The sequence below is a fragment of the Suricata suricatta genome, chromosome 11 (assembly GCF_006229205.1).
Source record: "Suricata suricatta isolate VVHF042 chromosome 11, meerkat_22Aug2017_6uvM2_HiC, whole genome shotgun sequence".
NCBI lineage: Eukaryota > Metazoa > Chordata > Mammalia > Carnivora > Herpestidae > Suricata > Suricata suricatta.
This window is the reverse complement of record NC_043710.1, coordinates 25,341,582-25,367,926: the sequence shown is the minus strand read 5'-3', so window position 1 is coordinate 25,367,926 and position 26,345 is coordinate 25,341,582. Positions and strand designations below refer to the sequence as shown.

The window sequence follows — 26,345 nt, the reverse complement described above, 5'->3', positions numbered from 1 at the left end:
AGGGTCTGAACCATCTTCTGGGTCAGTGCCTGACATTTTGATGTAACATAAAGCTACTTCTAGTAAAAGCTAAAAATCTAGCTACCAATATAGCGTATTTATTTCTCTTTCTAAAAGTATTTCTTTTTAAAAACATTTTTTTATACATTTATTTATTTTTGAGAGACAGAGAGAGACAGAGTGCGAGCAGGGGAGGGGCAGAGAGAGAAAGAGACACAGAATTTGAAACAGGCTCCAGCTAGCGGTCAGCATAGAGCCTGACGTGGGGCTTGAACCCACGAACCGTGAGATCATGACCTGAGCCGAAGTCAGATGCTTAACCAACTGAGCCACCCAGGCGCCCCTCTAACCGTATTTCTAAATATTGTGGAATATTTAGAAAATTCAGACAGGCAAAGAGAATTAAATTTAAAAACCCCTAAAGGGCCATCACCCAGGAACAACTATTGGTAATACACTCTTCTCTGTGTATATACAAAACCACATTTTAAAAAAAACTAACTTTATGTTATGTACAGTACATTCTGTTTCTGTAACTTGCTTTTCTCATTAATAATAGATACTATCTTCCTGTTCTATTAAAAAGTCTTGTATATCATACACTTCTATAAACCAAGTATGCCATGGAAACAACCTTAGTGCCTAATAAGGGCTCACCCTGGAATGGGTCGCACTGTCCCACCAGCAGGCCACCCCACAGGGGGTCAAGCAATTCCCAGTTAAGGGTCATTTTTAAAACACAGTCTCTTGAAGGGAGGGGGACAGTGATGAAAGATGGAGATAATTCAATCCCACTTATCAAAACGGAGAGCTAAGTTGTCCTGCTGCATCTCCCTGAGCAAACTGCTTAAGCTCCCAGTGCCCTCATGTCACCATTTATAAAACAGGGGCAAAGACTGTCCCGCCACTAAGGGTTGTTTTAGAAATTAAATGAACACATATAAAGGACTCAGCGTATAGTACATACCCCCCAAATACGAACTACACCTCTTATTCTGCATTCCCATACCTGCACGTGGCCTTTCCCTACCATTGCATATATTCTGCTCAGTTTTAACTGCCTGTTTGCCTATAACAGACTGAAGTCAGAAACTGAATCTTTTTCAACAGTATGTTCCCAGCACTCAATATATCTGGAACATAGCAAGTGGTCAGCAAATACTACCTGAATGAATGAATAAATGGACAGATGGATGGATGGACAGATGGATGGGCAGATGGACAGATGGATGGATGGATGGATGGATGAATTGCTAATCCATGTTCCTCAACCATTTGAGAAGACCAGCGTTTCCTTGAGCTGACAGCACACTTCTTTGATTTGGGCTGAAATTAGGCTTTCATTGGCCTGCAGTATACACTTGTAGTTGCTCTCTTTGCACACCACCCTGATGTGGCTACCCTGCCCTAGTGCTTTCTCCCCCAGGAGAAGAAGAGCTGCTAATATGAGTCATCAAATCCCAGTTGGTCATGTGGCCCACAACCAGGTCTCAGGGGAGTCACTGCGCTTTCCAAACTTCACACATGTGCCACTTTCCCTGCTTTGGGGAAATCTTCTTCTTTCTCCTAAATGAAGCCCCTGTCCACTCTGCCACTGAGGAGGCAAGCGGACTCTGAGTCTGCCCCTAATTATTCCACCAACTCTCTCTCTGGACACAGTTACTTCAAGACCTTTAGGGCAAGCCACCAAAAAAAAGTGATGAAGAGGAACAAGGCTATGATGGAAAGATACAAAATAGCTCATAGCATCGCCAGAAAAGCTAGAGGACTGAGTCCCGAGCTACATAACCTCAGACCACATGAAAATACACAGCAAATGTGATCCAGGGAGGGCCCCAGTGCTATGGGACACCACGGACATCACTACTGACACCCCACCACCGTGTCCCTGGGTGTGGGCCTGCCTGTAACCATTGCCACCAGAGAAGATGCATGTGTACCATAATGAAAAGAAGAATCAAAATTCTAAAACCATGCTGAGAGCCCATCCTGCATCTTTGAGATTGGCAAAAATCCAGTGATTTGTGCTGTATGGCTTTGGGTGAACAGCACCCTCATACCTGGCTCCCATGAATGCCAAGTGCATGAGAGATGACACAGAGGTGGGCAACATGACATATGCACCTCTCTTTGACTCAGCAATCTCTCTTCCAGGAACTGACCTCAAAGAACACTGCAAAATACTAAGTGATGTATGCCTAAGGCTACTCACTGTAGTATTATTTACAATAGCAAAAGGCTGGAAACCACCCAAATACTCATAAACTATAGCAATCCACACAATGCAGTTATATGCAACTGTAAAAAGAGATGGAGAAAAATGGCTTTTTCCTGTCAGTGAGTGATCTCCAGCATATATTATTAGGAGACAAAATAAAAAAGCAAGGTAGTTAGCCGTGTTTATCACAGACTATCTTTTGTGCAAGAAGGGCAAAGATATATAAATATATATACAAGTGTATATTTGCTCATATTGTCAAATACAGAAAACAGATGGAAACAATAAGCCTACCTATATATCAAGTAGGTGTTGTAACACCACAGACAGAAGATCTACATCAACGAGCTTAAAACCATAGTATTTTGACTATACATTTATAGGGGGATATATTTTAAGGTCAATAAAAATCATAATCATCAGTGGTCTTGTTAGTATTAATAGGGCTATTGCAAAAAAATAGTGCTATTGCAATTTTGTACAATGATATTATGTTATAAGATAAAGTAAATAAGTGATTAGGTTAATATTATCAGAAACAGGGTCCTCACCATGATAGGAAAGACATGCAAATATAAAATCAACAACGTTAATGAAACAACCTTGGAATAGTACATTTGAATTTGAGTATCAGCATTAACTCACTTTTTTCTTTCTTTCAAAATACTTATTTCTTGGGGCACCTGGGTGGCTCAGTTGGTTAAGCATCTGACTTCAGCTCAGGTCATGATCTCAAAGTTCATGAGTTCGGGCCCCGCATCAGGCTCTGTGCTGACAGCTCAGAGCCTGGAGCCTGCTTCAGATTCTATGTCTCCCTCTCTCTCTGCCCCTCCCCTGTTCATGCTCTGTTTCTCTCTCTCTCAAATATTAATTTTAAAAACATTTAAAAAATGTAAAAACCCAAGAGATTGATAAATTTTTAAAAATTACATATTTCCTAGCATAGCCTAGTGAAACAATGACAGCCCAGGAACAAGGAACATGTTAGGAGCCCAGATTATGGCATCAGCTAAGAATCCGTTGGAGAAATGGCTGATTCTAGATCTGGGGCAGAAAACAGACAAGAAGAGCCTGAAATCAAGCAAATCTTCAAACACTAGTACAGTCATGTCAGAAGAGCACAGAAGGACACAGAAGGGTCCCCCAGTGTCCTGAGGTAGGGATGGATCACAAAAATGAATCATGGCTGAAATGGATTAAACCACATAAATAAAGGTACCTAAGTTCATAACTTCACACTTACACACACATACACACACACACACACACACACACACACACACACACATGCCTCTTTGATCACCAATAGGAACTGTTAGGGCATCAGCTCACTCTTCTGAAAATTAGAAAAAGAAGAGAAGCCTTTATGTAGCCTGCCTTTCAGGGGAACCTGCTCCTCACCACTTAGATCCAAGATCATTCCTGGCATTCCTCAAGGAGGTGACACTGGGGGCCTCTGGTGTGACGTAACAGGAAGATGTTGGGTGCAGCTGAGACAGGCGATGACTGCCATCTGTACAATGTTGTGGGAAGCACAAAGCCCCACCCATGAAACTCTCTTGTCACAAAATCAAAGCCCCCCTCTCACCCCAATAGTGACCACTAAGCATTTGTAAATCCCGAAACCTGTTCAAAGACATTGATACCTCTACCAAGGATCCCTAGTTGAGAGCCCCTGGTTTAATTATCAAAATTTCCTTAGAAAATTTGGAAGCCTTACTCAAGTATTTCCCTCCAAACCACACTCACCATCAGAAAATTGGGGCAGTTGGTTTCTTTCCTAGATCAAATGGACAAAGGCTATACTGAGGTCACTCCACTTGCTCTCTTCTAAGAGGGAAGATAGTTCAGAAATACCACTTGTTTACTTGAGCCCCATTTTCTTTCCACTTCTATAATTTCCCACAAAAGAAACTTCCTGGGAGTCACATGCATCATTCTGTGTGTTTGTAACAGAAGGGGAAAGCAGAAACGAAAGAAATTTCCCAAACACGCTTTTGACATCCTTTCGGTCTTCAGCCTAAAGAAGTGTGTTGGAAACCCTATGTCCTCCTTTTGATGTGGCCTACAAGGGAAAGGTAAGACTCCTCTGGGAAAAGTCAGACAGGCTAGGCAACACCTAGATATTGTTCCGTGACTTGCCAATCACACTGGGAACATCCTCAGTCTGAGGTGCGGTGTCCACACGGGCGTCCCCGCAGACTGGGACTTGAGTGAAAAAGGACAATCACTGTCCCCTCAATGGTGGGGATACGGTGGTTTGGAAAAAGGCAAAGGAAGGCACACTGTGGCCTGGGAAGGTCCCATCTCACCCTCAGATGCTCCTCTATCTCTGGGACACCTCCTAAATGTCCAGCTCAGAGCCAGAGCATCATCCTTGACTTCTCTTCCTTTCCCATTCCAGCCAATCCCAAATTGTTGTCAATTCCATTAGCGCGAATGTCTCTGAAATCTCGCCACCTCTCTCCAACTACAAGGCTTCGGCATTCATTAAGGTCTCCATAACGCCTTCCCCGCCTCCTGACCTGCCCTTCTTCTGATCCTTTCCCCATACCACAGCTGAAGAGAATATCAGGTTTCCCGTCTTTACTCAAAGATCTCCAATGTTGCTACAATTTCTCCAGGATATATATATAGCCTACAGTCATAGCACAATTTGCAAAGCCTATAAGGGCCCAGACCCTCAGGGAGCTCTTTTATAATCTGGTTTCTTTGTTTCTTCATCTGTTTATCACTCTTCATGGTTCTCATTACACACACACACACACACACACACACAACTTCTTCAGCCAGACCAAGACGCAATTCCCAAACCCCATGCTTTCTCTTGCCACAGGGAGTTAGCACATGCTCTCTTCTATGGCTTGATCTCCCTATCAGATCCCCTCCACCCTGTTGTTTGCTCTTCTGTCTTCGGCACACACATCACCTCCTCCAGTAAGCCTCCACCGCCACCCCCATCACCATCCACGCTCCCGTGGTGCCCTGCGCTTCTCTATCACAGCGCTCACCACGCTGCGTGCTGCAGCTGCCTGTTTACTTTTCCATCCTGCCCCCCTCCCCCACCAGGCTATGAGCTCTGGGAATGCAGGGAATGTGTCTTTCTAAAAAAGAAAAAAAAAATTGTACCCCCAGTATCTGACATGGTCCAGAGGAGCTGCTGAGTCTTTTGTTAAATGAATGAATAAGTGGATGAATTCACAACTTTATCATGTTAACGGCAAAAAGCGTCCTAATTCCTCCACTTCCTTTGCCTGGGGTTAGAATGGGCAGAATCATGCCTCTCTTAGTATCCGGCATCATAGCCTCCTGATGTCTGTCTGCCAGAAGTGAAATGTTAAGTCTCTTCCCATTCATGACCTCAGAAGACCTGAAGGCAGCTGAGGTCTCCCAGTCCATACGCACCCGGGTGAATGAGGCAGGAGTCACACTCGTTCTCCTCATTCCTGCAGCAGGGGATGGTGTAGCCCACTACTTCCTTCTTTCCAGGGCAGACGCACTCTATCTGATCGTATTCACAGCACTCACGACACATGATGTTCCACTCGGCCCCCGGGCAGGCTTCATTGATGACTGTGTACTCTGAAACAGACACCAGCAGCTGAGGATGGTTGTGGTAGGAAGGGGTGAGACCCGCAAGGATTCTACTGCTGTGAAGCATCCTCCTGCCTCAATGGTAGAGAAGGTCTGTGGGTTCTTCCTAGGCTAGTGTCTCCAAAGTGGGGTGGGCTGACCGGAAGGTATTCAAAACCATCCACTGGGACACAGATGAAATTCTGATAAAAGTATTACTCATTTCTATTTCTTAAAAAAAAAAAAACTGATGTTATATCAATATATAATCTGTACATATACATATAAATAATATATAAATAAGTATATATTTCTTGAGTGTCTCTGCTCATTTCTATTTTTGCTGGGGTGCATCAGCTGCTTACAGCTACCTAGGTTGTACACTGCACAAGTCCAGGAGGAACCATTCAACTGAACAACTGTATAGCATAGCCCAGGCATTTGGGCCCTCAAAAATGTTGGGAGACCACTCTCTGGACTAGGCCATTCAAGTGCAAGGCTAATTGCCAATCAGAGACCATGTCATTTCCTCCAAACTTGGCTCCTCCATTTTGCGGCATGCCATTTTTATCGTATCTTCAAAGCTAAAACCAACAGAAAAGACAAAAAGTATCTTAATTAGTATGTCTGGGAGAATTTCAATGTTTTACCAGGGTGAACTCATTGGCAGAACTTCATTCAGTCCCCAAATACAACTGAGTGTTCTTTCCCATGAGAAAAAAAAAAGTATTCTTTTTTGGGTAGGACTTCTGTCTTTCTTTCTTTTTTAAAACATACCTTAAGTAAATAAAAAAGAAAAACCATCTGCTAAAATCTATAAGAGGCATCAGTCGGAGGCTGCCCAGAGGAACCCAGCCTAAGAAACAGACTGAGCTTTGATTTGCTCTTCTTTCTTCTCCACTCCCCATTGCTAAAAATTTTGCACAAAGACAATGATTGAAGAAGAAATAGGTCAGATATTTGAGGGAGAGAGTGAATCTGGCGTCGCTGTGAAGCCTTTCCTTAAAAGCCCTGGGCACAGATCCCCCAACATGCTTTGCAGGCCCATACACACCAACTCTAGCATCGGTGGTAGCTTCTAACCTCTTGCATTTCACAATTTAGTTTTCTATTTTCCTCTCCTAAATTTGGAAGCCTGACACTGAATTGATCATCCTTGATCTGCCAAGTAGAACCATCTAGAGAAAGGATCACTATCTCCTGTCAGCCCCAGGTCCTAAGAACATTCTAACATCATAGAAAGGAACCACTTGCATAAGAAAGGATGGTTCCTGAAATGGAATAAATTTGGCTTTTTGAAAAACGTTCTTATTGTCTTCCTGCAAACTCTGGCCAACCAGAAAGGTCCTCACACTGGCATCTGGGAATGACTGGTAGAGATTACTGTGATGTCACTACTGAGGTTTTGTTTCCCCCACTGCTCTGCAGGCCCCCCCAGGCCAAACACCAGGACAGACACTCAGCTTCCTGTGTTTCTGATGTTGGCTGGATAAAGCAAATGACTTCTAAAGTGTAGATGAGGCGCATCTGGATGGCTCAGTTGGTTAAATGTCCTACTTCGGCTCAGGTCATGATCTCACGGTTTGTGGGTTTGAGCCTCATGTCAGGCTATGTGCTGACAGCTCAGAGCCAGGAGGCTGCTTCAGTTTCTATGTCTCCCTCACTCTCTGCCCCTCCCCCCTTTCAAAAGTCAACATTTAAAAGATTAAATGAAGTAAATAAAGTAAAATATAGATGAGAACGTAATGGTTAAAAATGAGAAAGAGCAGGAGAGAACACAAGGGTAGTCTCCATTGTATTTGGCAATGAATCCTTAAATATGATACTTACTGTGAACAACAGAAAAAACAGATAAATGGGACTTTATCACGATTAATAAATTTTGTGCAATAAAGGACCTTGTCAAGAAAGTAAAAAGGCAGCCTACAAAATGGAAGAAAAGATTTGCAAGTGAAATATTTGATAAGGGCTTCATGTCAAAAATACATAAAGAACTCCTATAACTCAACCACAGAAAGACAAACAGGCAGGTCGCATGAAGAGATAGTTCTCCAGGGAAGATAAACAAATGGCCAATAAGCTCATAAAAAGAGGGTTGACATCACAAGCCACCAGGCAAATGCAAATTAAAACCATGAAGAGATTCTGGCTGACAGTACTAGGATGGCCATGAAAAAGAAAAATAACAAGAGTTGGCAAAGATGTAGAGCAACTGGGCCCCTGTGATTGCTGGTGGGAACGTACGGTGGGTGCAGCAGAAACCAGTGCAGCGGTTCCTGCAAAGGTAAACACAGAAACATCATATGGCCCAGCAATTCTGCTCCTACCTAACTTCCCCCAAAATCAAAACTAGAGTCTCAAAACGATGCATGAATGCCAATGTTCATTGCAGCATTATTCCTCAAAGTCAAAAGTGGAAAACAACGAAATGTCCATGAGAGGTGAGTGAGTAAACAAAATGTGGTGCAGGATACAATGTTACTCAGAGTGTGGAATATCACTCAGCCATGACAAGACTCCATGCACCTGCAGGCTGTGGACGGACCATGGAAACATGCCAAGTGTTAGGCTAAGTGAAAGAAGCCAGTCACAAAAGGACCAAGACCACCTTTAAAAAGTTTTGGAAATAGTGGTAATGCCGCACAACACTGTGAATGTAATTAATGCCACTGAGTTGTATACCTTCCAAGGTTAATATGGCAAATTATAGGTTACACATATTTTGTCACAGTTTTTTTTAATATAAAGAAAAGTGAGAGAAAACAAAATGCTTACAGGCGCAAGCACTGGAGTCAGACAGATCTGGGTCCAGAATGCCACTTCTGCTACTTACTGAGGGTAAGAACTTGACCAAGTTACTTTGCTCATTCAGCCTCAGTTTACCAGCTCGAAAAATAAGCACATTTTCTCCAACCTAAAGGTCTAAATCAGATCATGTACATAAAGAGCTTAACACAGTACCCAGTATGTAATAAGCATTCAATAATGGTAGCTTAAAAAGGGAAACACAGAACACCCAGGACCTTATTTTTTTAATGTACAATAAAACCTTGGTTTGGGAGCATAATTCCTTCCAGAAACATGCTTGTAATCCAAAGCACTTGTGTATCAAAGCGAATTTCCCCATAAGAAATCATGGAAACACAGATGATTCGTTTCACAACCCAAAACTATTCATATAAAGATGATTATGATACTGTAATGTAATACAAAATAATAACAGAAATACAAAATATAAAGGATAATAAGCAAATTAACCTACACTTACCTTTGAAAACCTTCAGGCTGGGGTGAGGGAGACAGAGAGAGGAGGGTTATTGTGTAGGACGACTTTCACTACCACTAACGAATGTTGACTACGGGACAGTATTCATAAGCTTCAGTCATCTACTGTATTTAATGGAACTGGCAATCAGGCTGCAGAGGAAAGGGTCCGTATCTGCAGGCAGCCTGACCCAGAATGAAGCAAAGCATTCCTAAGCTCACTTTTGTGTGGAAAAGCAAAGGACTGTTCATAGGTGCTTTGAAGTGACAAAAAATACATGAGTACCAGTTGTGGGCACCTTCCAACATTCTGAAAAATCGCTGATTTCTGCCCAACACCGCGGGCCTGAGACCGAGCATCAGAGCATAGGAGACGATCACCCACCATCCCACAGCGAGGGAAAGAGAAAGAGAGAGAGAGAGAGAGAGAGAGAGAGAGAGAGAGAGAGAGAGAGAGAGAGAAGAACCATTGGCTCAGCTGTGATCATGTGATATTTGGCATCACATACTACTCATATTGCAAAACACGGCTTGTTTATCAAGTTAAAATTTATTAGACACGTTTGCTTGTTTTGCAGAACACTCACAGTCCAAGATTTTACTGTATAACCAGATTTTTACTTAAAATCTTCATGTTGTCTCCCGCTGCATTTGGAACAAAGCCCAAATGCTCTGCCATGATCCACAGGCTTTTGAGAACCGCCCACTCCCTGCCCCTCCAAACCTTTTCTTGGCCACGATCTCCTACCTTCTAAAAGTTTCTCAAAACCACTGAGCTCTTGTCCACCTCAGGGTCTTCACATTTGCTTTTCCCACTGCCTCTGTTTCATCCTTTCAGGGCTTCTTGTAAATGACACCTCTCAGAGAGGTTGTCCCTGACTTCTTCCCTGACATGCATACCTCCGCCTCCCCCCATCCATGATCATCTTTACTAATTCCCTTGTGTAGCCCTTACCCCAACTTATACTCATTTTCTATATTTCCATTTACTTGGTTATTGTCTATGTCCCTTACGTGACCATAAGCTAGTAGGAACCACATTCAACTTGTTCACAGCTGCTAGGGAAGGGTCTGGTACACAAGAGGTGCTCAATAAATACTTGTTGAATGAGCACGCCTTCACTCCCGAGCTACCCTCTCTTCAGTAGTCAAATTTTTCCATCCAGTAGGTCCAGCTTGGAGCTACAAGCCGGGGAGCTGGCTTCCTCCCCTAATTTGCTCTCAGGGCTGAGGCACTTTCCATCTGCAGAGAAGTATCTGGGACAGCTGGTCCAGGTCACCTGCCTTGGGTCCAAATCCCCCACCTTGTCCAGCTGTGCGTGATGTGAACCCTGGGAACCGCAAATATACCCATGGGGTGTGGCTCATGTCTTACCCCTCCCTCCATTCACCTTAGGGTAAGCTCTACATCCTTCAGGGTTTTCTAAGAACTTCCAAACACTAATAACTCCTGGGAGGGCAATGGCAGGATAAAAGTAATTTGCAACTTTTACAAGCCTATATACTTAAGAAAGCCAAGTGAGGTCTGCTCTACTCCCACAGAGAGTGAAGCCCATTTCCCCCTAAGAAGGAGGCTTAATCACTTCCGGCCCAGCCATGGAATGTTCTGACCTCCTTTTCACCCAGAAATTAATTCCCTAAAATGCCTTCATTGGCATTTCTTCTTACTTCAATGAGCAAGTCTACCTCTGGCTGCCCAAACCCTTTATATTAACTTTATAGGTAACATCCAGGGTGCTGTATCACTTAACCAGAGGGAATGTTCCCGGGAAGCCTATTCTGTCTGCCAGGTCAGGCACCTGATTCCTTTTCAAGGATTCTGCATGTGGCATACAGAATAATAGCCCTCCCAACGATGTCCACATCCTAACCCCCCAAAACTAGGAAAATGTTGCCTCACAAGGCAAAGGGGATTTTGCAGACAGAACTAATTTAAGGATCTTGAGGTGGAAAGAGTAGGCTGGATTGTCCAGGTGGGCCCAACGTCATTGCAAGGACTCTTATAAGAGGGGGCAGGACAGTCACAGTCAGAAAGGAGATGTGACAACAGAAGCAGAGACTGGACCGATGTTCTCTGAAGATGGAGGAAGGGGCCACAAGCCGAAGAACACAGGCAGCCTCTAGAAGCCGGACAATGCAAGGAAACAGAGTCTCCCCTGGAGCCTCCTGAGGGAATGCAGGCCGGCTGACACCTTGATCTTAGCCTCAAGAAACTCATTTCAAACTTCTGACCTCCAGAACTAAGTAAGAAATAAAGGTGTGCTGTTCTAAGTTATGAATAATAATAACATACTGTGTCTTCTCAGAAAAAAATATAAAGGTTTAACCATCCTGTCCCTCAGCTCCCCACTGAGCATGGTGTCAAGAGCAGGGGTGAACTGACAAATTCATTCTTTCATTGCACAAGTATTTACTGAGTGTCTGCTTGTGCCCTGGTAGGATGCTGGGTACTGGGATATGGTGGAAAGCAAAACAGACACCATCCCCAGCCTCACGGAAGTCACTGTTTCATAGATGAGGAGACATTGAGCAAATGGCCTCACAAACACATAAACACTAAAAATTCAGGATGCTCTGAGAACAAATGGATAGTCAGGAAGGGACATTAGTATCAAATCTATAGGACTCACAGGGTGAGGGGGGGGACAGTTAAATACAACCACAAGTAGAGGGGCACCTGGCTGGATCAATCAGTGGAACATGTGACTCTTGATTTCAGGGTTGTGAGATCAACCCTCTGGGGTGCAACAATTACTTAAATAAATAAGTACATCTTAAAAACAAAACAAAACAAAAAACTGTAAATGCCAGAGGATGCAATGGTTTTAATGGTTTTGTGATTCGACCCTGTTCCCCCCTGGTCGGCAAGTCCAACACCCCTTTTTCTCCCCAGCTTTAACAGAGACAAGAGGGTGCCTTCAAAATATATGTGTAAGAAATAAATAGATAAGTGAAATATTCTGTAAGAAATAGTTAAAGTTTGGGGCACCTGGGTGGCTCAGTTGGTGAAGCGTCGACTTTGGCTCAGGTCATGATCTCGTGGTTCATGAGTTTGAGCCCCACGTTGGGCTCTGCTGATAGCTTGGAGCCTGGAACCTGCTTCAGATTCTGTGTCTCCCTCTCTCTCTGCTCCTCCCTTGCTCACGCTTTCTCTCTTTCTCTCTCTCTCTCTCTCGCTCAAAAATAAATAAAAACATTTAAAAAAAGAAATAATTAAAGTTGACCAGTTGAAGAGATTTTAAAATGCAGTAAGCAGAAAAAAACAATCTCCTGGACTTTTTTTCCCCCTCCATTTCCTAGAATTACAATTTCAGAAAGGGCATATTGGTTATTTGCCTTGCGCTGTACAGATTTTGGGGAATTTCAATATGGTGCCAGAGGCCAGATCCAGAAAGTAGGATTCAGAGAAACTGCTCCAACAGCAGAAGTTACTGGATGTGTCATGTGTGAATATTAAAGCACGTAGCATTTGTTTAGCTGAAGTGCTTTTATATGTTCATGCAATTTAATCTTCACTGTGACCCAGCGAGGTAGGTTTTTCTTTTAAGTTAAAATGATGTAGCCCTACTTCTTCCCTTTACCAGCGAGGAAAAGGAGGAAGAGAGCCAAGAAGGAGAAGAAGTAAAGAGAAATGCCAAAGCTTTTCTGGGCAATTAATTCTGGTAGGACGGGAGCCCAATAGGATTGTGGGCCTGGGGAGGAGGGGAATAAACCCGCACTCAGGGGGCAACTGGCCAGGACCGCCCTCAGTGTGAGCAGCTACCGGAGGTGAGCGAGTTTTACTCTGCCGTCCACATTTAAGAACAAAACCTTATATAAGCTGCAAACACGCTTGATCCCGTCAGTGCTTCCCAAGAAGGAAGCACAAATAAAGCACAAAGAATTCACTTGGGATAAACCAAGGCACTGAGAACACACGTCCATGACAAAATCAAGCGCTGAGAGTTCACATTTGTTCATGCCGAGCGAGCTCTTCCACTGGATAAAATACTTATGGTATTTCTTTTGAAACACTACACATTTTAATAGACGATTCCCTATGAAAGCTTTAACAATAAAACCATAAAGGAATAAAAAATATTGAGGAATACCTTTAATATTTTTGCTGTCTGGATAGACAGCACGTTTCAAGTTGTCTTATTTCCAAGGATACGAATATGCACAAACAGATACTGATAAGCTGTGTACATGCAGTCTTCTTCTCGAAAATGGTAACATAGGGGCGCCTGGGTGGCTCAGTCGGTTGAGCGTCTGACTTCGGCTCAGGTCATGATCTCACAATTCGTGGGTTTGAGCTGAAGTAGCTCAGAGCCTGGAGCCTGCTTCTGATTCTGTATGTCCCTCTTTCTCTGACTCTCCCCTCATGATCTGTCTCTGTCTCTCAAAAATAAATAAATGTTAAAAAATAAAAAAAAAGAAAATGGTAACATATAATATTTTGGGTTAGAAATTGCTTTTTCTTCAATTGTGGATGTCTTCTTTTGATACTAAGTAGTATTCAAAAGTGGTTTCAAATTCCTGTATAATTATCTCATGGGTGCAGGTGCCCTCTCCCCTCTTTTTTATTTTTTAAAATTTTTTAATTAAAATTAATGGGGCAGAGAGAGAGGGGGACAGGGAATCCAAAGCAGGTGCCAGGCTAATAGCAGCAAGTCCCATGCAGGACTCGAACTCACAAACCGTGAGATCACAACCTGAACTGAAACCAAGAGTCCAATGTTTAACTGGCTGAGCCACCCAGGTGCCCCTCCTCCCCTCTTTTTTAAAATCAGAGCAAATGAAAGCAAGAGAGTTGCAACGTACTTTGGTGTCATAAGCTCTGTCCCCTCAGCTGCCATGTTTAGAGGCATCCTGGCATCTCCTATCCAGTATGGAGAGTCCATTATTTTGGTCCAGCTTTGGTTCTTCCAGAACTCACTTGGGAAAATGGAAGGCACTCACCCTCTCCATCCTCCTTTATCGGTGGGAATACCAAGGCAATGAGGACAATGCTGACCAGTGGGCATGAGTTCAGTCTTCATAGATGTGGAGGTCGAATAAATGAACGAGTGAAAGAGAGCTTGCTGATGTCATCGCCACCATCGTTATTTTGCAGGGTCCCTCGTCAGCCTGACAGTCTGCGTGAAGGCTATCCAGCTCTGATCTCTCCTTCTTGCTGACAAGATGGAGGGCCCATAATCCCTCAAATGCAGCTGTTTACCTCCACAGGATGGCGGATGTGTGTGTGTGACAACTGTGTCCCTTGTCCCTGTAGCCTCCAAGTACTGTGTTCTCAACACGACATTTAAAGGAAATATGTTACAACTGATGGCCATTAAGGTCCATCTGCAAAAACCCAGAGGATTCTTCAGGAAAACAAGGGTCAGCCTGTTCTTTGCAAGACTGAAACATCAGTTGTCAGATGAAAAGCCCAGGCTGGGACCACCCCAGAAGGTGGCAAAGAAAGGCCCTTTTATCGGGTGCTCGCTCCTCCTTGATGTTAGAGCCCTCCTTTCTGTCCATGGAACTCTCCAGTCATCCCGTCTAACTAACCACATGTAACGAAAATTTCTACTGAGCCTTTACCATCCGGCATTCTGTAAACCTTCTGAGACCAGAGGGAGGAAAAAAGACGCAGAACTCAGAGGGAGGTACAATCAGGCAGCTTGGGCCCCTCACTCTCGCCCCCTCACCCCTCCTCCGGTGAGATCTGCACTCCCCATACTGACTTCGAGGCGGCACACACCTCTCCTGACTGCCCCCGGGTCAGGCCTCTTGCTTCCGGTATCAGGATCCATGACAGGCAAACCCCAGCCAGGCAGCACAGTGAGTCACAGGGCAGGCAATGCTTACTGGGCCTTGGGGACTCCATGTCTCCTCCTGAGCCTTTGAGAACCATCCTGTCAGTCAGAGACCCTGAGTCCCAGCCTGGCTGAGTCCCACCCTCGGTGACCTCGGCTGCCCCTTCTTACAGCTCCTCTTGTTAATGAGATAATGCCAGCTGTGGAGTCCAGGTTTTCGTCCACCTCCATGGGTATCAGGAGTGAGAAAACTTTTCAAGGATTCCATAGAATCCGGTTTTTAAGCGTGCATACAATGGGGAGAGACAGCGAGGCAAAAATCAGTTTGTCACAAGCTGTCCCTATTCACCCTGTATTAAGCACACTGCTCTGCACTGTGACTTTTCGTTCATCATCCTTTGCTCCCCGGGCCCTGGTACCCACAGGGGATGCCCTACCAGCCCACTGAATCCTCAGAGCCACCCTTCAAAGTAAGTATTAATTTCTCACTTGGCAGATGAGGAGAGTGAGGTACAGACAGGGTAAATAAACTGCCCCAGGAGGCACAGTTTTCGGGTGAAAGAAGATCAGACCCCAGCTCTTTCTAGGGCCAGAGCCTCATTCCCTCCAGCATGCTACCTTCATTCTAGAGAGTTCACTCCTCTGACTTGGCAGATTAAGAATTCGGCATTGATGAAATGTACACATTTGGGAAACAGACCACCCAAATTTTAATCCTGAATCTGACCCTCTTTCATGTTACTGGACAATCGCAGACAAGACACCTTACCCTAAAGCTTCCCATGGGTATATGGAGGCTGATGGTGTTGTTGATGCTGCTGTGGTGGAGAAAGGCAATGAACAGAAGGGGCTTTGAAGGAAAAATTACAGATCTGTCAAGACATTACCACTCTTCCCTGCAGGATCAAGAGCTATCACATCTTTGGCTAAGACGCAGATGGCTAAGGGACCGAAGGGGGTGCGTAGTAATGACTCCTCCGGAGGCCCACACATACATGGCATTTTTAAGCAGTAGGCTCATGTTTAAATCATGGCATTCTGAATTCCTCGCCTTGCTTCTAGATTTCTTAGTCTCTTTTTCCTAATACCCTCTCTTCAGACACCCATTGAAATAGGACATACCTCACCTCCTGCTGCTTCTCTTCTAGAAATAGAAATTCTCCAGCCACAGCCAAAGGGAACACAACTTTAACTCTGGCATTTGGAAGAGTGCCTCAATTGCCATTATCCTCAACAACTGTGGTGCTGGAAATCCTTGAAGGACAGCTGCTTCTGGGTTGTTTGCATGGTTGGAACACCAGCTGACAGGGTCTTCTTTTCTCAGTAGAATTGGCTACTCCAAAAAAAATTGTTTTAATAATGCATCTAAAAGTACTTGGCAGTCGAATTCAGCAAGTTATGACATCAACCAAAGCATTAGAATGACTAAGTTAAAAACAAACAAACTTAAGCTACACCCTAAAAATCCAATCTGGATTTCCCTGGATCCAAGAATTCTGCAAACTACCCCAACTGCCCCCAATCTTGCACACTTTCGAACTCTTCTTTCTGAATCAGAGCATGCCAAGGCTACACAGGAGTCTGGGTCGGCCCCATCTACCTCCTTGCCAGTAGCTTCCAGAGTTAGTGTTATTGTCTTCAGACCCAGGGTCACCGATGCCAGGCAGAAGCCAGATTTTCCTTCTACCAAAGCCAGTTGGCCAACAGCACTGGCCGAGCGTGGAGGGATGTTGAGTGAGGATGATGTGTTTGTGATGGTATGTCTGGTTCACTAACCCCTACGCTGGCAGAGCTTCCGCAGGCCCGCCTTCACGAAAGGGCCTCCCCCAGCTCTGCAGGCGAGAACAAGAAAAGGGCGACTTCTCTTTGCCTGGGGATTCCTGCCTGGCTCCACCTTCACATCCCAACAGTGGGTCACAGAGCCACATCTCTTTGGGAGGCAACATCATTGACCCAGAATGAGCTACTCTGAAAAACACTGACCTCTCAGCCCCTACAAGAATCTACTGTTGGCCCTATTTCAAACATAGAGAAACGAAGGCACTCTGTGGAAGGGCATTTCCTCTAAGGTTGTAAGGTGGATGCATGATAAAACCAAGGGAAGGAAGCAAGTCTCAAAGAGAGAAACTTACAGTGACTCTTTAGGGCTTTTTTTCCTGACAGAGCTGCTGGTGAATAGGATCAGACTGTGGACTGAGGCAAAGAGGGCCTAAACACAGAGCCCCCAGTATTTCCCCTCAATTCCCTGTGAGATGTGTGCCAGTGGGAAGTACAGCAGAAGGGCAAGAAGGAGACAACTTTAATTTCCGGAGCACTCCTGTTGTGTGAGGCGTTTCACTAAGCACTTTAAGTAGATTCTCATTTAACACCTGCAATAAACCCATTAGACACTATTATCTTCAGTCTACAGGTTGGAAGGTGGTAAGGCCACATGAAAGAGGTGAAATAACTTGCCAGAGGAAAGCAGCCATAAACAACAGAGCTAGGACTCAAACCCTGCCCCACACTTTACACCATAATACTCCTACCCTGTGTATGTACATATTTACGCAAACACACAGCCACATCTCTACTCTTCTGTGTATGTGTGTATTCAAACTTGGGCACATCCATAGTTGGACATCTGTATCAAAGATGAATTTCAGAATTATGGTAAGTGACGGCTGAATCTTTGCTGAGGTCATGGGTGCCTTCAGTCTACTTTGGCAGGTAACGCTTAAAGGAACAACTGATCTTCTTCCTCATCCATTGCCACTGTAGTTACCCAACCTGAAACAAGTCAGGGCAGAGAGAAGAGGCAGGCAATGCTAGGGCCAGGGGAGAAGCCGTGTTGCATGACAACAAGAACAATATTTAGCAAAGGCAGGAACAAAGAAGTTCCCAGAAGCAGCAAACAACGGGTTGATGAGCAGCTCAAACTCACATGCTGTCTCTTTGGGATACAGCCCCAGTGTAAACAGCTCAGACAACTTTAGGGGGTTCAAACTGCAGTCATGGTGACTGGGCTATACCCGAGCTGGGAAATGCCAGGATAAATAACAAGGGATTGGAGACAAGCCTCCGGGTGTGCAAGGGGGAGGCGGAGTGGAGAAGAGAGGGTAACTGGTAATGAACGGTCCTGGGACTTAGTGCCTCCAGGGATTAGAAGGAGGCTCAGATAGCCTCCTCCTTTGTGAAGGGGAGACAGTGTGACTGTCACCAAGGATACAGCCTAGGTGGGGAGTCAAGCCATGGCTCCATCACTCCCAAGAACTGCCGCATCACCGTGGGCACTGGTTAATCAGATTCAGTTTGTCCAATGATCCCAGACCAACCGCATTACTGTAGGCAACCTGACTACGAGAAATGAGTTTTCTCAATGAACTGTGCAGGTCGGTGCTGGCAAGAACGTTTCTCAACATGAATGGGGCCATGTCCATGGCTCTTTCACTCTCTCAGGGAGAGGTAAGTGACTGGGACATCAGACTCCCTGCCCTGCCCTCAGCAGAAGGCTAATGAGAAGCCCCTGTTTTACATACTTTCAGATTCCCTTCTTCTCTTCTCCTCCATCATGATGAGGTATTATTAGCGTTGCATTCCTTTTGGGCAAGAGAGTAGTTTTCCAAACTGTATTCCAAGGAGCACTAACTCCACTGGTGGTATTAGGTATTATGTGAAAAGATGTTCTGTGCTTAACCTTATAAAATGCTAATCACAGCGTTCTTTATTGCAGGGCTTTGCCGTGTCTATAAATGCTTCCTGCACAGTTAATCTCCACATCCCCCAGACGCTTTTCATCATAATGCCCTAGGTTTTGTTTGTTTATTTTTGCTGAATATCCTTCCAGCATTAAAATGCCATGAAACTCACTTTGGAAAAATACCAGACCGGACCACCAGCTCTTTCAAGAGAGTCCTCAAGTGCCTTAAGGAAATGGACTCTGTCTTATTCATCATGGCATCCCCAAGTACCTAGGAACCGTGCCTGGTCCCTGGTAGGTGTGTGCTCAAGCTTGCTGAACACCTGAATATGGACACATGAAGCACGAGTGATTCCCAGGGAAAGGTTAGTTCGGACAAAGAGTGATGTTGGAAATGGCTCTCACTGTGACACTGAAGTCTCGACTGTGCGGTATGAGGAATCCATTAGGTTCATTATTGGAGAACATTTTTGTGAACTGCAGTTTGTATCTCATTTCCACAAAGACCTGGGATGCTCGCTTGTTCTGTTCCAACCAGTGGGTTGGCCAGGGGAGCCAGGCTTGCACAGAAGGGAGGCTGAGCATGATGTAGAAGCAGGCAGTCGACCACCCACTGGGAGGCAGAAAACCAGACCAAGAAGTCCTGCAACAGACATTCTTTACTGGCACCCAAAACCTCCCTTCTGCTCCCAACCAGGTGAGCCAAGGGGATGTGGCAAACTGTGGGAGTAGAAGGGACCAGCTCGAAGCTCAGCTCAGGCCACTTGTCCGCCTTCACTGTTGATCTGGAGGGAAGATCCCAGCACGAAGGCCATTCCCTGACTGCATGCAATGGAACTCTATGAAGGAAGTGGAGATAGGGCTCTGAAAAACACTGACCTTTCGGTTCCTCAGAGTCTTCAAATGAGTCATTTGACTTGAAGCAAACTGGGCCCACATCCCCTCCATTTAGTGGTTTTCCATTAAACTGGCTGAAAAAATTTTTTTACCAGTCGTGGATTCAGCTTATGAGGACAACCGCCGTGTCTCCCCATGAGCTAACGTTGCCTGAACACATTCCTCGCTCTGTTCTGGCGGCAGCCCCAGTTTTCCAATCACCAAACCAACTGACCAGACTTCCACTCACACGGAGACGTGCTGCCAAACCACTAACGCCGCCCCTGAAACAGCCAGAGCCTCAGGGAGGGTGGTGATACAGACGTCCACACCACAGGAATGAAGGCATTCCCTGACTCCAGAGGCAGAAGGGTGACAGAGTAGGTGTCTTCATTTGCTGCCCAGCCACTGGGGGGCACTACTCTTAACTGCTCGACGTTAGTGTGGAGTAGACAACAGATCCTCATTCACGGTTGAAATGAATTGGTTAAAACCCATCTTAATTTCACTGGAAGGAGATGGTGTCACCATTCCCTGCTATATCCATCAACTGTTAGGCCAAAAAAGAAGGGGAAAGAAAATGCTTTCCTTTATTTATTCCAGGCCTGCTTCTCCCATTCCACAGCATAAGAGTTTACACACTGATGATCTTGACAGAATCAATACATAAAGGAGCTGGGCTACATAGTGTCAGGGCTGGACGTGAACCCTGGCTCATCCTTAATTCTGTCCCTTTGCAGACACATGATTCCCATTATAAAAGCTGACCATGAGACAAAGAAAGTCTCACTTTCTATGTTGAGTCTGAATAAGACATGTGACCTGTGGACCGCTATCCCAGCAACTGGTTAGAGTTTTGGGGCTCTGCTCAGAGCCTCAGTTTCCTTCAGGGAATGGCTCCTCCCAGTCCCAGACCCGACAGGGTCCCCATGGGGCTGCTGATGCCCCTCTCCGTTTGCCTATGTCCTCTCTGCCTCCACCGTGGCGAGCACATGGCCTTACTGTGGCCATTCCGAGCACTTACTGTGCCCAAGGATAACCTGATGTCTTTACTGACACCGCGCTCCTTTATGATTTAGCCAAAATACAGCCAGCAGATCTACCAGAGTTAGAGCCGCTGCTTACTATGACAGTGCCATGGAGTGCTTCAGGGTGTGTTTTCTGGAGCCAGACTGTCTGGGTTCAAAACACGGATGTCCAGCCATGTGGCCTGGGCAAGTACTCACTGCCTAAGTTCCTCCATGTGTCATTAAATAAATTAAATGTCAGGCACATAGTATAGTGCCAGGTATTTACCACAATCGCCATAAATTATTTGGGTGGCCAAACTTACAGTCAGGCCCCGTATATATGATAGGATGGGAGGCTCTTCAGTGCTTCCATCATCAAGGGGGAGGAATCTGAGGTATAACCCCTACCCACTCTGCTACCAGCCACACCGGCTCTGGGTCTGTCTCACCGAAAAATGAAAGGAGTGGAGCTGAGCAGGGAGCCATGGAAGGTCTCATTGACTGAGGGAGTAGAACATCAGCTCTCATTCTCTGCCTTCCTTGGGTGGTTTTGCTTATAGGTATGAGGTTTGTTTTTCCCCACACTTTTCACTGTAAACCTAATGCCTTGGCCCAGATCTTACGATGGCTGACAGACAGAATTCCTTAAACACAGACCAGGCTTGGAAGCTGATAGTCTTTTTGCCACTGATCTGGTAGCTTTCAAAACTCCAGCTGGCCTCTGGGCCCTTTACCCTGGAATTCAAGAACTGGAAAATGTAAACACTGCATTTCCCTCTCCTTTGGAAAAAAAAAAAAAAAAAGACGGGAGGGAGCTGGGCCCTTGTGACTTTTAAATACCCCGAAGTGAGGGTGACAGGTCCTCCCACATCTGGGGGCAAGTGGGGCACACGCTTCCCTCATTTATCACTGACATGGCGCCTCCCCCAATCTGCACACACAACAAACCTATCGCCGCTTCTAGAGCTGGTCTCAGGGGAGACAGGTAGAGAAGTCTCTCTTGCATGGGGATTGGCCACCCCAGTGGGACAGGCAGAAATAATTTCTGACTTAAGGTCAGTCATCAGATGCCCCAGACACCATTATCTCAGCCATTTCTGTCTAGCCAGTGCACTTCAGGTGTGGGTAAGTTTAAACCAAAGCCTTAGTCTATGCCAGTGGTGTTCCACGCCACTGGTGATATCTCTGAGAGGCTCATGTGCTTTCAGTCACCTCTGCATCTGGGCTCCCACATCCAAAGGTGATTGATCCCCAGCTTATTGGCCCAGATACACTACCCAGCCTCATCCTCTGCTTCCATCAAAAGTTCACTTTCAGGGACACTCATGGGAATCAAACATTTTACTGAAGTGTTGGTGGTCACAGAGGTTCTAAATGTTCTACAAAACCCACACTTTACATTCACACTCTTTTTTATTATTTTTTTTTTTTGAGAGACAGAGAGACAGCACAAGCAGGGGAAGGTCAGAGAGAGAGAGGGAGAGACAGAATCCGAAGCAGGCTCCAGGCTCTGAGCTAGCTGCCAGCACAGAGCCTGATGCGGGGCTCAAACCCACAAACCATGAGATCATGACCTGACCCAAAGCCGGACGCTTAACCAACTGAGCCACCCAGGAGCCCCTACACCCTTTCTTTAAAAGTCCTATCAAGAAGCACCTGGGTGGCTCAGTTGGTTGAGCATCCAACTTCAGCTCAGGTCATGATCTCACAGTCTATGAGTTCCAGCCCCATGTTGGGCTCTGTGCCGATGGGTCAGAGCCTAGAGCCTGCGTCAGATCTGTGTCTCCCTCTCTCTTTGTCAACCCGCCTACCCACCACTCATGCTCTGTCTCTGTCTCAAAAATTTTAAAAAGCATTAAAAATAAAATAAAATAAGAGTCCTGTCAAGCTACTCAAGCCTCTCGTGTGTTTCTCGCCTTCCAGCCCTGTCCTCTGCCTTCTGGATTTCACTCTCCCTTTACGCCCTGCCCCACTCAGGAACGGCAGTCAAAATCTCACTTGCCAGTAGGGAGTCGCCAGTAACATACACGTGAGCTGAAAATGTGGTGTGTCTGGCCATCGAGAGGACCAACCCACCTCAAAGCATTCAGGTTCAAAACATTTTAAGACTGGTGTCCTACTAAATACTTTTGCAGGCATTTTGACCCACAGACTGCCAGACCTTCAGCTTTACAGTCTCCCTCTTTGCCACAGCCACCCATTGCTACCGAAACTGGAGTTAGCAAGGACTCTCCCCTACGACATGTGTCCTGAAACCGTGCCAACCAGAGACATGCGTCAGCATAATCGATCCATCCATTAGACGTGTGAGTTTAAGCCGGCCAGGTATCAGGCGAGCGTGAGCTCAGGAATTAGGTAGTCTGGGCTCACCCTGGCCTGTGCATTCTTTGTCTTTTCTATCATTGTTGTAGCAAAATGTAAGTTAACACAAAATTTACCATTTGAAAGTAGTTCGTGCAAGCAACCCCACTATTCATCCCCAGAAGTTTTTCATAATCTCATAGTGAAACTCCACACCCACCAAACATAAACTTGCCCAAACCTCCTCCCTCCAGCCCCTGCTGCCCACTGTTCTACTTTCTTGATGGAGCTCACTGCTCTGCGCAACTTTTAGGAGTAAAATCACACAGTATTTATCTGTTCTTCGAGTCTGGCTTCTTTCACTTAGCATATAATGTCTTCGAAGCTCATTCCTACTGTAGCCTTGTGAGCACTTCATTCCTTAAGGCCGAATGATATTCCAGTGTGTGTAGATAAATAACCACACTTTGTCCATGGATGGACATTTTGCGTTGTTTCCACCTTTTGGCTATTGTGAATAATGCTGCGATGGACACTGGTGGACAAATATCTGCTCAGGTCCCCGCTTTCATTTCTTTTGTGGATATACCCAGAAATGGAATTGCTAAGTCAAATGTTTAGGTTTTTGGGTTTTTTTTTTTTGAGAAACCAAGCCGGTGTATCCTTGAACAGGACACAGAACCTCTCTAAACACTGTTTGTAAAACGAGATTAATAATAGCCCCTACTTTATTAGGGTGGTCTGAGAATTCATGCATGTACAGCATTTGGCTCAAAGAGTAGGCACCACATAAGTGTCCACAGACATTTCATCACACTGTCCTCTGAAATTAAGGGACTCTAACTAACTGATCCCCAAAGTCATTCCCAGCTCCCAAAATCTATGAGCCCACCATCAAATTATTTTCCTGGTGGAGAAGCCAGAGCACTCAGTTATAGATCAGGGGAGCACTGTTTTCATGGTCCCCACAAAAATCCACCCCAGCCAAGATGGCCCAATTTCCATAGCTCTCTCCTTGGAATTGGCTAACACATCTCCTTATAAACCAACCTCTAATTTTTCTTGCCACTCTTCCCCCCTTGCTTTCTTTCCACATTCCCTTTCTCAGCTAGCTGCTCCTGCCCACTGAGTATCTGGGCTTCAAATTATCTTCCCCAGTTGCCTCTCTGTTCATTCCCTGCAAGCTAATGTCTGTTGGAAGCAACACTCGCAAAATTATCCATATTAAGGTTTCATTCCCAAGAGTCACATATTTTACATGAGTTTTTCCTCTTAGGCAGAAGCCTGCTGGCAGAGCGACTGCTGTCTGGTAAAGTCAGTGGAGTCAGATCTCTCCCCCACATGCTGTTTATGTTGGGTTATCACTTGGCCTCACGTTTGCATTCTCGTGTTCCAGCACGTGTCCCGTGCCGATGAGCCACAACGGCCTCCTGTGCCATCCCAGCGGGTGTTGACAGTTCATCAAACACTCATTTTAGGAAAGGAATTAGAGGAAATCGGCTTCCAGGCTCTTCTAGACGGAGCCAGATTCAGCCTTCCAGCCCGGACTGGACTCGATCACTATTTGAAGGATTATTTCCCTCTTCCACTCTATTCCTCCATCTCCCCTCTGAAAGTGGACGTTCAACAAACCAAAATAGCCTCCCTAGACACGTGAGGCTGCTGGAGGTTGCTATGGGGTTCAGTCAACAGCCTGTCCACTAGGAAAACCACACACCCTTCCTGAAGCTTTTCCATAGCAAAAGGTAAATGAGATTCTCAGGTCAGGAATAAATGGGGTTTTTGTTTTGTTTTGTTTTTTTCCCCGATCCTGGGCAAGAAGAGAGGGGCAGCTGACCTTTGTTTATTACCTTGCATGGGTTTGAGCCACCTCACCTGCCGCGTTACCGTAAAGGAAGCAGGGTTGATGTAGCCATGAGGAACGAGTCCTCGGAGCCTCCCCTGGAGCTGGGCGAGGGCCACCAAAAGGCAGAGCCGAACAGGGAGGGATCCTAATGCAAAGTTGTCAACTTACTCCTGGGCGAGCACTTGTGTTTATGGATTATCAGGCCCCTCGGGGGCTCCTTCTTCCTTCAGTATTTATCTGGGCTGCTCCGGATGCCACTGAGGCAGAACTCAAATGAAACACCCCAGCTTGAGAGCAGAGTTCCAAGGAAGATTTCACCTGGGGCCAGTGACAAAACGGTTGGTAGGTTGGTTTTTCATGTATCCTGGCTTTTTGTTCATGAGGGATGTGCCCATGGTGGAGTCCTCTGTCTCTACAGCAGGCTACTGACTTTATGACCTAGGCACCCCACTTACCCTGATTCATTCTCAGACACTCACCAGCTACCTGCAGCAACGGGGCACCCGCCTCTTAAGAAGAACATAGGTGAAGAGTGATCAGCAAGGTGACGACAGGTAACCGGCACAGAAGGCTAGCGCCAAAGGCTCACACACTCCCTGCTCCCACCGAAGCCCCCCTGTTTCATCACATCCTCACATGTCAGTCTGCCCTTCCTTCATGTCTCACCTGCCTCCTGACACCTTGCCCTGCTCGAGCCACATAGGGACAGATGCTCACCAGAAGCCCCTGCTTCTCTGCCTGCCCTGGAGCAGTGACAAGACAAGCCTGTCATTCCCTTGTGGGGCCAAGAGGCCCCCAGGAGCTCTGTGTCACATTTCAGCCTCACTTGCCCAGGGAGCCCATTTGACATGGGGTTTGCGGCTCCGAAAATGACAGTGAAAAACACAGAAGCCGAGCTCTTTCTAAACAAACACTGTGTGTCCCCAGAAACAACTCTGCACTTTTAACCTCGGTTTGTTTGGTTTGGTTTGGTTTTTACTCTTTCTCATTCTTATCGGGAAGGAAGTGTATATATGCTGAGTGGGTGAATCTCCCAGGCCAGGGCTCTCTGCTGAAGGGTGTGACGGCAGGATCTCAGCAAGCAGCAGTCACGGGGAGTGGGGGACACCCCTGCTGTAAGCCTTGCTCTCCACTCATTTCTCTCCTTCCCGCTTCACCTCTCAGGGGGCTCCTTCCAGGGGAAACTTCTCCCTTTCGCTAGGCAGAGGGGGTGAATCCGACTGGATGGATTCCCGGAGGTACTTTGGCGCTTTACCAAGATAAACTGAAAACTAGGAAGGTGCGCTGGAGCGGGTACCCCTTCCTCAGGCACTTCAGTCCCACCAGCTGGGATGATGAAATGGGGTTACATTCTCAGGGAGGGCAGAAGTCCAGCATCACCAGCCAGGCCCCCAAGATTACACTGGCACCAGCGCTGGCCACCCCGCTCCCCGCCCCAGCACCACCTCCGGGGGCTCCCCGGGGCTTGCTCCCTACCACACTGAGGAAAGAAATGTCCCTCCCTTCCCGGAGGCCCTGAACGCTACTCACAGTACCTCTAGGCAAGGATGAGATGAGAAGGAGCTGCAGGAAAGTGAGCCCCAACTGCGTCCAGCAGCCCAGCTCCATCGTTCCCGCCGGTGCCCTGAGCGACTGCTGGGGAGGGACCGAAGGGAGGCTGGCAGGCGCGGCTCTTACAGGGACCTCCCCAAGCCCCAGCTGAGCGGGAGCTCGGGTTTCAGCTCGCCAGGCTCTCCCATCCTCATCGGAGGGGAACCACCTTCAGCCAGAGCGACGTCAGCCCAAACCTCTCCGCTCA

General features: G+C 46.2%; 1 protein-coding gene across 2 annotated transcripts in view; it reads right to left on the bottom strand.

Moving 5' to 3' along the window:
* Positions 1-26,308, bottom strand: part of PAMR1 (peptidase domain containing associated with muscle regeneration 1) — an 87,189-nt gene extending 60,881 nt beyond the window's left edge. The window contains exons 1-2 of one of the 2 annotated variants that reach the window (XM_029914835.1): positions 26,083-26,308; positions 5,624-5,800 (exon numbers count right to left, since the gene is read on the bottom strand). In XM_029914835.1, the coding sequence (XP_029770695.1) occupies positions 5,624-5,800; positions 26,083-26,155 (250 nt within the window). In that variant the 5' untranslated portion in view covers positions 26,156-26,308. Of the gene's footprint in view, positions 1-5,623; positions 5,801-15,957; positions 15,992-26,082 lie in introns of those variants that run through there. The other variant, XM_029914836.1, reaches the window with a different exon arrangement.
* Between the last annotated feature and the right edge of the window lie 37 nt (positions 26,309-26,345).